Here is a 12,842-nt window from a genome sequence, read left to right on the forward strand (position 1 = left end):
GCTGGAAAAATCGATGCAAGAAAACTTCCGACCGGCGAGCAAGAAAGGGGGGTCTCTTTTGAGTGTTTAAAAGTGTTTACAATGTAAACCCCGTTGAGAGGTTGATCAAGCACCTCTGCCGATCATATCGAGACATTCCATTCAATATCTTAGCGGAGGCGTTCGGTAGACAGGGCCCTAGAGGCCTAAATAGGGATCCTACAATCCATCCCTAGATAATAATACACACACGTTGCACCTCACCAACAAACCCTAAAGAGGGCCCTGAAAGGCTGGGCCAACAACATCTCCAGTTCTCGACTAGTGGCGTTCGTAAAAAACAGACTATCGGGACCATGTCATGGCTCCCAAGTGCCCGATCCAGAAGATCTTCATCACTAGCGCCATGATAGCCATACGAGGCTGTGGACCCGAGGATTCAACTGAGAAATCGTAGGCGGTGGTAGGCGCAACTAGCAAGGCTACCTAACAGGTCAAAGCTTGGGCTGTGAAAGCAAGGTCTCCCGTAGTTACTGTTGGACCACGTATATGTCAGACGGCATTAGGAAGGCTTTGCGCACCGCACGAGAGTGTTGAAACTGTTGTTGAGTTGAGAAAGGGACTATGAACTGCCGAGACTCCCGCCCCACCCCAAATCTCGGGAGCCGACAGGTCTAATCCATGTATCTTCCTACTTTGGAAGGACCCTCGCGGATGTGAGATACACCATACGGAATCAGCGAAAGAGGGCGGAGGCGCAAACCTTCTCCCGGATGTGGACGGGAGGTGAAGTCTACCATTGTCCCAATTTTCTCGCTTATATGCAGTTTTTTGGCCAACGGCAACAACCCACCGTGAGCTTGCCAGTAGTTGGCTGAGAATTGTCTGTATCATGGACCTGAGAGAGCAGAGTTCGGGGCCACGAAATACCTTTAGACTTGCAAGTCGGGCATTGATGTGATTCTGGTGGGTCGGGGACGCCGCTATCTGGAGGGCTTGGTTCGAGATGTGCAGTTCCCGGGATAATTCAGACCTTCTTCACTAGTGTCATGCGTTCTGTTTGCCCTATTTGAACATAAGAGCCTCATGCTAATTATATCTGACATCCGGGCCCTTGAAAAGAAAAGTCTCTACAGGCCGGGCCTGCCCAGATCAAATTAATTGATGTTATGAACCCGTGTCGTAGCTGTGCGGTATGAGGACTCAACTCCTTTGTTTAACTATGTCTTTTCTGCCAGCCTTGTCGCCAAGACAAACACTAGAAGCACTGACCACCTGAGCGGGTCATAGATATCGCCATGGCTAAAATAAGCGAGGACCGACAGACGAGGCCTCTTAGGCTCTTCCCTGACGAAGGCTTCTCTTTGGCGCCTCATCGTTGACCAAACGTTTGTCACTCAGGATGTCATTTGTTACAATCATAATGGCGCTGCCAGCGAAGAGTTTCTTTCCAGATTCCTTGGTTTGAGGACGGCCCGCGTCATGCAATGCTTCGATCGGCTATGTTTATCCCTCGTCAGTATTCACACACCAGCTGTTCACCTCGCTTCTATTCTATATTCCGGTATCTTTGTGAATGTTAGTCAAGCAGAGTTCAAGATTAGTAAGAGGATTCGATTGTATTCCTCTCTTTATTATAATATTTGACGCAAATCTTCTGATTTGGCAACAATTGAGTGAGATATATAGATAGTGATGTATTATGATATCTAGCATAGTTAGTTTGACAGTATTTACAGCAGGAGGTGCTAGATTTCAAAATATTCAGAGTCTCCTTATTACTTTTATCGTATAAATATGGTTCTAGTCTTTTTATAGTCTCTAGTGATATACTCGCTGATATCGTTCCTGTCATTACCCTCGGACTTGCGAGTGGTCTAAACAGAGAATCGGCATAGACCAGGCATGATGCAGGACACCCCAACGCGATAAATGCTTGGTCAATGTAGTATACCTGTTCGCAAACATTGATCGTTGTTTTTTTACAGTAAATACAGGCTGAAATAGAATCAAAATAGGCGCAAAAAAATCACTAGAGCTTAAGCTTATTAGAGATTTACATTATATATTAGATGTACATACAGAAATGTTGAGCAAATCGTGTTAGAAAACTTAATCGAGCGGACTTGGTTTAGCGATCAGGGAGGATTCGGAAGAGGCCAAAGATGCCGGATAGCTTTGAGATAGAAAAAAAATCTGATGTAAATAGTCAAAATTATGTAAATTAGATGAATTCAGAGCCCCTCAGGGTACCTTCACATTAATATCAAAGAGTGTAGGCGTTGCTAAGTATTAAATAACGAAATTGCACTCAAAGTCCTCGATTTTTCGATCATGTTATATGTCAGCGAATATGGGGCAATTTTACCGCCAGGATTCAACACCTTGCCGCTTCCGTCTAGATCAACTCTGACGGCATTTCATGGCTTCAAGATAAGCCGATTTCAAAGAAGCCACGTAGTCATATTGCATGTTAAATAGCTTCGTTTCGATCCTCTAAATCAAGAGGATCAGACCTTCATTGAGCCTCGATTCTGCATACAAATTACTAGACAATACGAAACTTTCATGATCCAATATTATACCATGCAGATACACAAAAAATACCACAAAAATTACATAATCTACGCAGGCTCCACGGGAATTGCTAAGGACACCCCAACTTTTTACTAACGGCACCCCATCTGATTATCTAATATCAGTTATTATGTAATCTCACCACAACTGCACACCCTCGTAATAGAATTGATATTTTGATCAACTTTTATATGATTAAGATGCCTCGAGTTGGCATGCAGATTAGTTGAATGTATTATACTTTACATGACCTGATTGTATGCCCAATTTCCCCGCAATTCGAGCACTTAGAAAGCGCTTTTTTTTTGCCTGTTACAGCTGCAATTGAAGTCCCCTTTCCAACACCTAATCTATCCGAATTTCCACCCTTTTTGTCTGATCTTTTTGCCTTTGGTATAGGCAGTCGCGGTTCGAGTAATGGCAGGTATTCAGATTGATCATCTGGTGCTATATTTTGCCTCCAAAACGGATGAATATCCGTTAATGGAATAGGCTGCTTCATCTCTAATAACCGTGCGATTCGGTGGGCACATGGAAGGCCTCTTGTCCTAGTAAAACTATTAGTACATTCCGATAGAGGGGCAAGGGACGTAGCTCTTTTAGCAATATCCACTTGATCATGAATAAGATTAAGTGAATAACGTAAGGTTTTCCTATTAATATCTGAATATAAGAAGGACTGACAGAAAATCAGCTGTTATAATTGATCCTCTTTAACCTCACGTATTAGTGTGTCAATCTGACAATTTAATGCATAACTAATTCGGCTTCAAACAGTTAGGATATTACCTGTTGAAGCTTGAATATACTTCTTGATAAATGCGTGAGAGCCTTCGACTCGTGAAGTTGCTGAATTTCCAATATGGAAGTGCTGATTTGTCTAACAGCGGATCACTTTTTCTTTATAGATTAGCCATGTTTCTTTGATATATCGTAAGGCGTAGGGGGATACTGATTGATATTTCTTGTTAAAATCTTGTAGTCTTGCTTTATATTTATCTTCTGTTGGCGAATTAACAAGGTTCTGCCAGCCTAAGAGAAATTCATTCCATGTTTGATCAGTAGTAAAGCACTCTTTCACTTTTGCAGCAATGTTTTTATTAATATGCCATAAGCAGAGTAAATGAGGGTAGTCTGGATAATCTTTATGAAACGCACTTAATAGAGCAAGATCCCGGTCAGTACAGAGAACCGGAGGTTGGAATTTTAGGGGTTCAAACCATGAAAAAAAGGTTTTTAATGCCCATTTATATGATTCCTCCTGTTCATTTTGCATAAAGCAGAATGCAATACTGAACGCTGTATTTGATGGTGAAACGCCTATAATATGGAGTAATGGCATTTCATAGCGATTTGTCTTATATGTGCAATCTAAAATAAACACTTTATTATACTGATTAGCGTAACGAATTGATTCAGGGTAGGCAAACATAAAAAATGTGATACGTCCCTCTATATCTTGTTTAAATGTAAACTTCCACTGGTAAGTAAGTAGTTGATCTAGAAGATATTGAATTGGCGTACGACCAGCAAGGCGTTCCCGTAAAAGGGCCTGTCTGAGGTTATATAAATCCTTTGGTACAATTAACAGAGTAGGATCACTCTTTTTAACCACGCTGATAATCTGTCATGGAGGGATATTTTTATCAAGAAGACGATAAATTGTAGCCCGTTGTTCCTGACTGATCGTTCGTGCTACTGGATGTGCGATCATATTATCTTCAAGCTCATGATTATGGTCAGGGTTGCTCACTTTTACGTGCCATTTTCTATCTGAATTTTTAGCACTTGATTTACTAGCATATAAGCGAAAAGCACATCCAATTCGTTTAGTATTAGTCTTTCGGCATTTTGTCCCATCCGATGCATTAATCCGATCAGTATACTGACCACCACGATCACAGCCAATACAGATATTTCTACCTGGGTTTGATCTAATCGTGGTGATAGCATAGCCTTGAGAAATTGCATAGTTGCGGAGAGCTGAAAGCATTTCCTCGAGGGAATCATAGGCTTGATCAAATGGGGTTGCCATAGTAGAAAGTGAGTAGAAGAGTGAATGGATAGGTAGTCAAGTATATAGATTGTTTGATCAATAACTTGATTTTCAAAACCGAGTGGGAAATATCGAATGATAAAAATAATAATTGAGTGTATGGAGTTGCTATAGTAATTTATGGAAAATGCAGGTTACAGGTCAGCCGCCCCTTGGAAAAGGTCGGGTGCCGCCAAGCTGGTCATGTGATGTCCATTTGGCGGCATGTGCCCCTTACCGTGTATGTTTTTAATTACACGGCATCTGGGCTTTTCAATACAGAACAATCTTAATATCTCTCAAAGTACTTAACAACCGATTAATAACTGTTTTCTTGCTACTCAATAAGTAGATTCTGTAACCTTGCCCGTCTTTCCATAAGTTCTAGTTCTTTTTCCTCATTTTGAAGCTGTTTTACTCGTAAATTCTCTTCTCTCTCCTTTAGTTAGAACTGACGTTCCTGGAGCTCTAATGTTTGACGCTGTTACTCAATGTCTAAAAGATTCTGCGAAGAAACTCGTCGAAGGCTTCGAGTAAAGGATGCTGAACTACTTACTAAGTGGTTAGCAGCTGCTCATTAAGTAATTAAAGATAGGAATACCGGTTACTACCTCGACCCCGAGGTTGTGACTGAGATCTTAGAATAAATTCAGACTGAGAATTAGAAGAAAATGATAATGGTAAACGGCGGCATTTCCGTAATACTTAAAAATTGAATAGTAGTTAGTAAGTAATTATAAATTATATATATATACTTACCCTCCCGAGTTATATGTCTCAAATAATTGGTCTTCATATTTGCCGTTCGATATGAATGATGAATATTAAAATCAGTACGATTTATATACTGAAGAATATCTTGTTTGTCCAGCTTTGCAGAGCTAAAAGTAAACCTTTAGTAAATACTAGGTAGTCAATTGATAATCAGTTACTAAGTATTTACTTTTTAATTACTGCTGTCAAGGTCAGCTGCCTTCCCGCTGCATTAGTCTTATGATGAGACTGTTCAGCTGCATTAGTATAATTCCGAATAGAATCATAGACATAGACAGGAATATTTGAGCAATTTTTATTAAGCCCAGTTTTGATAACTGAAGACTTCTTATGGGTCGCTTATGCTTGAACCTTTTCATTCTTATGCTCTAAGCAGCTATTAATCAGTTAACAATCATATATTAAATACTTGATAAGTACTTACCAATCAATAAGTTACAGAGCTGATCATAGTTATTTTCTGACTGGCAATCAATTAAGCCGGCCATCCGATTCTATACATTAGAACCTTTATTTGCACTCCCAACTGCTTCTGTAATTGTACGAAAGAAATGAACTCGACAGAAGATAATAATTCTCTGTAACTGCCACAGTACTGGTCGATGCAGAGGGTCGATTTCATGGAGGTATTGACCAAGTCCTAAATAGTTAGTAAGTAGTTCCTAAGTACTTAATAAGTGATTAAATACCGGTATATTGTTTTGTATCCATATCTACTACAATCCCGTAGATGCCGTTAGAATGGATAGAATTAAACTCAACAGCTTGGCCGGTAACTTTTTGAATAAGAGTAAAAACTCTTTTAAATAAAAGGTAATAGCCTTCTGTGGTTTCCCGATCGGTAAAGACCCGTAGGAGTGTAATAACTTTTAGTAGTTAATAAGTACTTAGTAACTGCTTAATGAGTATTTACTCTTACTATGCGCTAGTAGGTAGGTTGCAAATACAATCTCATTTATTTCTTTCTGTTGAATGCGTTTATAAGATATATCAACCTCAAAAGAAGTCAATGTATTGAGAAGCTTGATCTGTTCCTTAAAGCCACATAGAATCATGGTTCCATCAGGACCATAGTGTTTCTCTTGAATGTATTCCTATAGGCAGTTAATAAGCATCTATTAAGCAGTTAGAGAGTACTTGTCTTAACAAATAGATTGGTATTGTATAAATATATTACCCCATTGAAATTTTGACCAGCTGGATAAGAAAGAAGTCGCTGTTTTTGAATAACTGCGGAGATCCGATCAGTGTTCGATAATGAAGCATAAATTTCAGCCGGTGTTGATGTATTATATTGCTGGCAGAAAGCCTCCAGCTCTGGACTTCGCAAGAATTGAGCTAGTAACCAGTTAATAAATAGCCTTAAAATGGTTAGTAACTGTGTTACCTCCTGAAGCCAGGGGGCTTGGGGAGAACGTCCCGGAGGATCAAGGGATCCTCTGCGGCAGGCATCCAGGAACATTCCTAGGGATCCTGCAGGCATTCCTGCCTGAGGCAAGCTCCAGGCAGTATATAGAGTCCCTGGATTCTCTCTCCTAGATAGCCTTTTCCTCCCTATGGGAAAATTCCTTGACTACGAGTCATAAACAAACTAGTCTCTTACTAGGCTCCTTTGTAGACCGTCACAAACTGCTTGTAAAGTACTTTACATACCTAAAGTTAGGCTAGGATTTCTCATCTGCCTAATAACCTGTTTAATTCCTTTCAATATTAACTCCGGCGGTTTATGTGGAGGAGGAGGAGGATGCTGATGGATCCCATAAGATATAAAAACAATGAAAGGACAGTTTTGAACATCAACTGGTACAAGTGCAGTAAAGGTAACATTGCACTTAGTATGTTCCAGCCTACCCGGGCCCTGAATGTGATCAAAATCTGGATGGTTTTAAGTACTTAGTGACTACTTATTAAGTACTTATTAAGTACTTACCACAATACTTGCGTCGTGATATCGGAGGTTCAATCACACCACATTCTTCCTGTGACGGTAGGATTGATTCATTAAATAATTTTTCCAGAAACTCAAGATCCATAGAGGCATGCCCTTTTACTGAGGCAAAATAATGCTTTTGTAAAAAACTTGGCGATGCATTTAAACATCTAATGTATGGATGGTAGTCACCATTTACATCCTTTAGAGCAGTTAGTAAATATCTATAAAGTACTTATCAATTACTTACAGGATATAAATGACGCCTAAACTTCGGCGTGCATGTAGGTAATGTTTCCAGACAAGTACGTCCTTGCCGAAAGAATGTCTTCTTTGATCGGTAAAGACTATAATTTCAAATACTTAGTAAGTGGTTAATAACTGGTTAAGAAGCACTTACCTATATGTATTTCGTTTCCGAATGTCATTTTCAATAAGATCAATATTCTGACGTATATTCTGTATTTCTGCCCACATTGTCTTATCTAAATGGGTATGATGCAATGTCCGAAGATTCAGCTTCAAATATTTACATATTAAAGTCCCGGAACACTTCTACATCCATTTTTTTACAGAACAATTAAGAAATAATGATTTAACACTTGACCTTGCACCACGGATACTTGATCGGGAGTATTGTATCTGATAACCAGTTAACAATCAGTTAACAATCAGTTGATAATCAGTTAACAAGTACTTACATTTTGTATTATATGTTCTGCTTCTTGCAATCGGCCACCAAGAGATACAATATAAGTATATCCGTTTGGATCGGTTCTTGGATACTCTGGCAGATCATCTGTATACTCAATAAAAAGAGTTTAAAGAGGATTTAATTTTGCATCCGTCAGTTAAATTAAAGCAGTTAATTGCTAAGTACATTAGAACTAGTTAGTAAATACTTAACAATTTGGTCAGGTTAATTACCTCAATATTATTAACATGAGAAAACACATCATCAATTTCAAAGTTGAAGGGAAAAGCCTCGGAATCCATTATAATTTGGCTAGTTTGAGTACTTAATAACTGATTAATAAGTAGTTTCGAAATGAATTGGAGTCGAACGCTCGGCAGCAAGAAATTTTTTAGAAGGTAAAAACTGACATTGAATTTCGGGGTATGTAGTACTGTATTTAAATGGTGAGGTACCGCGCTACTAGTGCCAAGGCCGGTGGGGCCGGCTTGCCACTAATTTGAAGCGGCACCTGACCTGTGTACTCTGGAAAATGCGAGATTACATAATAACTGATATTAGATAATCAGATGGGGTGCCGTTAGTAAAAAGTTGGGGTGTCCTTAGCAATTCCCAGGCTCCACGAGATCACGAGTCTTGGCCTGTTGATAATGTTTATTATCTGACGGATATCGTACGATACCCGCAGAGGCCAAAAAAATTATCATATCGTATCCGCTGCGGATAATCGATAATGAAAAGCTATCATTATCGGCAGTTGGATACGATCGATCGATAACTATCGTACGATAATGCGGATAGTGACGCAGCCTATACAACACTAGATATACAACTATGTCAAAGTGTATTCATACACCTGAAACTAAATGAATATAAAAGATAAATAATCTGGTCCACATTAATAGAAAATACTTACTTTACTCTGTGTCAAATATATATTTCTTTCTGAATATCATCAATAATTTGATAATTCTAAATTGCTTCCTTACCACTGTGACGAACTGACCAAGAACCACTATATAGAGCGATGCGCGTACCAAGTCGTTGACTTGGTATTCTGGTCTTTTTAGTAGCTCAGTCGGTAACGACCTTCTAAAACGGCCTTGGCGGGTAGAAGCGTACCTACTCACTGCCAAGCCCGTAACAACCGCTACGTACAGTTGAATAAAAAAAAATATATATACAAAGCTTTTGAGGTCATCTAATAATGAGTACAATCTCAATTTGTAATATTTCACAAACACTATCAAGCAAGACAACGAGTACGCTCGTTATAACTATACCATTCAGATTTCAGGTATAGAATCCGGTTTTATCAGCAGCACAACTGTCACCTGATCGGCTAGAACAGGTTAAATTAGCGAGGTTTATGCTCATGCCGATAATCTGCGGATATATACGATCGATAGTCGATAACGACCTATTATCGGTATCGTACGATATGCCGCAGCCTAGTTTTGTATGTACTTCTCTTATCTTCGACCAATGCGAAGTATGTATCAACAGTTTAGACATGCCCAGGACGGGAATTCACAATATCATTCGGAATGATTTACAAATCTTTTCGGCAAAGAAGATAAATATAACAGAGTTTGTATTGAGTGTTTTTCCCCGAATACTGTGTGGTTTTGGCAAGGCGCTTATGCTAAGAATCAACCATCCCCGTGTCTTGGTGGGAACCAACAACAACAACTACCTTCTGCTTACTAGGACATGAGAGAAATGCAGTGTCTATAATACCTTATATTTCCCTTGACAAACACATACGACCACAGGGTGTGGAGAACAGGGCTTCCCGTCCGCTCAGCCGTACTTAAGCCACACGCCGGCAGGTTAGTAGTTGGGTGGGTGACCACCAGCGAATCCCTGCTGTTGTATGTTTGTGTCTACTTTTTTCTTTTTTTGCCTGTTATAGCGGTTAATTATGTATAGTAGTAGGAGTAGGTAGCGTCAATCAACGTAGGTGTCACAATTGTATTGGGTTTACCAATGTTCGATCCATAATTATACCTGAATGGCCCTTCGTTGTTCTCCCTGCTATGGAATCCGTTTCGCCAAAATTCACATTCGCTCCAGAATGAGACAATAAACTACAGTCAAACCTGATCGTGACAAAGAATCATGTCTTCATCAAATGATTGACATCAAGAACACGGAACTAGGGATATGCATTCCGAGGTTGATCCACGGGCAGCTGGCCCTTCAAGTCAATACGACAGTTACTCGTACCCGTGTTGTGATATCGACAAGTAAGCCAGTCGCCTCAGTATGCCCCTATCTCGGTATACTGCTCTTAGGGTTATATAACCTGGAAAGTACCTTCAGAGGGGATTTCTTCTCGTTCTTGTCTTCTTTCCCCCTGCAAAAAAAGTGAAGTGCGAGAAACCAAACATGCTCCTATATAAACCCGGGATTGTGACGGCTATTGTCGTCGCCGGGGCATTATCTCGAGAGATCTCCGTTGAAACAGGTTCGCCAGTTACCTCTCATTGACTAACCGCCACTTGGCAATGCTAACCATGCAATGTAGCGCACGATGCGATTGATCAAGAGAACTGGGAGGCTGCAGCCGCCAAAGCCATGAATCTTATCAGCAAGTTGAACCTGACCGAGAAGGCTTCCCTGGTCACCGGAACAGCCAATGGAAACTGCATTGGAAATCTTGCGCCCATTGATCGAGTCGACTTCGGTGGTCTCCGTTTGTCTGATGGCCCACAGGGTCTGCATCTTGCAGATATGGCAAGTGTATTTCCGTTAGGGCTGACTGTCGCGGCGACATGGGACAGAGAACTGATTGCGCGGCGAGGAGCTGCCATGGGGGCCAAGTTCCGTGACAAAAGCGCCAATGTTATGCTGGGGTAAGGCTTTTATGTTCTTCAACAGAATTTGTTCCTGAGCTTACTTGATGATTTTGTTCAGTCCTTCGACAGGCCCTTTAGGACGCAGCTCGTGGGAGGGGTTTTCCCCCGATACTTACCTCTCTGGTGTTGCCATGCAGGCAACCATCCGCAGTGCTCAAGCTGTCGGTGTGCAGGCCTGTGCCAAGCACTTTATTGGAAATGAACAAGAGACTCATCGAACCAATTCTCAGGTTGATGGTGTGGATGTTGCTGCCGCTTCTGCGAATATTGATGACCGCACTCTTCATGAACTCTATCTTTGGCCATTTGCAGACGCAGTCAAAGCTGGCGTTTCATCATTCATGTGCAGCTACAACCGAGTCAACATGACATATTCCTGCGCGAATGAACCTATTCTCAACCAGATCCTAAGAGACGAGTTGGGGTTTAAAGGATATATGATGTCAGATTGGTTTTCAACACATTCCGGCGCCAAGGACATCAATGCAGGCCTTGATCTGAATATGCCCGGCTTCACTTCCTGAGTGAGACAGACTTCACACATTCATACTTTGGCCCAAGTCTGGTAGCGGGGGCTCTGAATGGCACAGTATTTGAACGTCTGAATGAAATGATCCAACGGGTTCTGACACCATACTACTATTTCCATCAGGATGTGGATTATCCTGAAATTGACGCATCTTCTTATGCCGTGACAGAAGCAACTTACGGCATTTTATCACCCAGCAGTGGTTCACCAGCGGGTCGCGATGTTCGTGGAAATCATTCTGCCCTCATTCGGGAAATGGGTTCTGCCGGCATTGTACTGCTCAAAAACCTGAACTATAGTTTACCGATCAAATCTGGCAAGGTCATCGGAGTGTTTGGTAACGATGCCCCAGATGTTTGAGTCAGGACTCCTTTACCCAAACAACAACATCGGCATGAAGACTGGAACGCCCACAGTCGGTGGAGGCTCAGGCAGTGGCCGCAATCCTTATATCGTATCACCACTTGAAGCCATCAAGGCCCGGGCGAAGACAGATGGTTCTCGAGTGGTCTACCTGACAGACAATGATATGATTACAGACGGAGAATTCAGGAGCATCTACCCTTGGCCTGATATTTACCTGGTGTTCCTCAAGGGCTGGGTCAGCGAAGGAAAGGACCGGACGACCCTGGAAGCAGATTGGAACTCGACCATGGTCGTCAAAAAGGTTGCGTCAATCTGCTCCGGACGAACTGTCGTGATCACACATGCTGGCGGTGTAAACTCAATGCCCTGGGTAGACGATGAGAATATCACAGCCATCCTCGCTGCCCATTATCCCGGACAGGAATCGGGAAATTCCATCGTGGACATCTTGTGGGGTGATGTTAATCCTTCCGGAAAGCTCCCCTATGCCATTGCCAGACGGGATTCTGACTAAAACGCTCCTATCTTGAACCTCACCGGCCCTGCAGCCATTGACTCCAATGAATGGCAGCTCAACTTCACAGAAGACTTGATGATTGACTATCGACATTTCGACAAAGAAGACATTACTCCTCTATGGGAGTTCGGTTATGGCCTCACTTATACGACATTTGATCTAGCACCAACTCTTGATATCGAATGTACCCAAGGTGCTCGACAGAAGAAACAAGTCAGTGCTTTTTCAGTCCGTTCCACAATCAATAAGACCGAGCACGCCGGTGGCCCCCTAGATCTTTGGTCTGAGCTGCTTCAAGCCACCACGACCGTAAGGAAAACTGGTAACCTGACCGTGCTACGGTGGTTCAGCTATATATTTCCTACCCCGACCATATGCCCCTAGGGACTCCGGTTCGGGTGCTTCGCGGATTCGAGAAAGTGACTATACCGGCCGGCGAATACAGTAAGGTCCAATTTTCTCTTCAGCGTCGCAACCTTAGCTACTGGGATACCACTGCATAGAATTGGAGGATACCAGGAGGTAAATTCAATATTAGTGTTGGATTTGGCTCTCGCGATCTGTGTTCGTTCTCTTTTGT

At 41.7% G+C, this 12,842-nt stretch overlaps 2 protein-coding genes across 2 annotated transcripts; both read left to right on the top strand.

The window, feature by feature from the left end:
- Window positions 1–10,380: 10,380 nt before the first annotated feature.
- KD926_005927 (beta-glucosidase) lies at window positions 10,381–11,374 on the top strand (the record flags this gene model as incomplete). Its single annotated transcript, XM_053098916.1, has 3 exons — window positions 10,381–10,459; window positions 10,520–10,847; window positions 10,909–11,374. 3 exons carry the CDS (start codon window positions 10,381–10,383, stop codon window positions 11,372–11,374), a joined length of 873 nt encoding a protein of 290 aa, XP_052960963.1.
- An 86-nt stretch (window positions 11,375–11,460) lies between these two features.
- On the top strand, window positions 11,461–12,259 carry KD926_005928 (putative beta-glucosidase; the record flags this gene model as incomplete). Its single annotated transcript, XM_053098927.1, has 2 exons — window positions 11,461–11,733; window positions 11,780–12,259. The coding sequence occupies 2 exons, from the start codon at window positions 11,461–11,463 to the stop codon at window positions 12,257–12,259; spliced, it is 753 nt and encodes a 250-aa protein (XP_052960964.1).
- Window positions 12,260–12,842: the final 583 nt, after the last annotated feature.

The sequence above is a fragment of the Aspergillus affinis genome (genome assembly GCF_023601865.1).
Source record: "Aspergillus affinis strain CMG 70 chromosome Unknown NODE_2_length_704391_cov_89_054091, whole genome shotgun sequence".
In the NCBI taxonomy this organism is placed as follows: domain Eukaryota; kingdom Fungi; phylum Ascomycota; class Eurotiomycetes; order Eurotiales; family Aspergillaceae; genus Aspergillus; species Aspergillus affinis.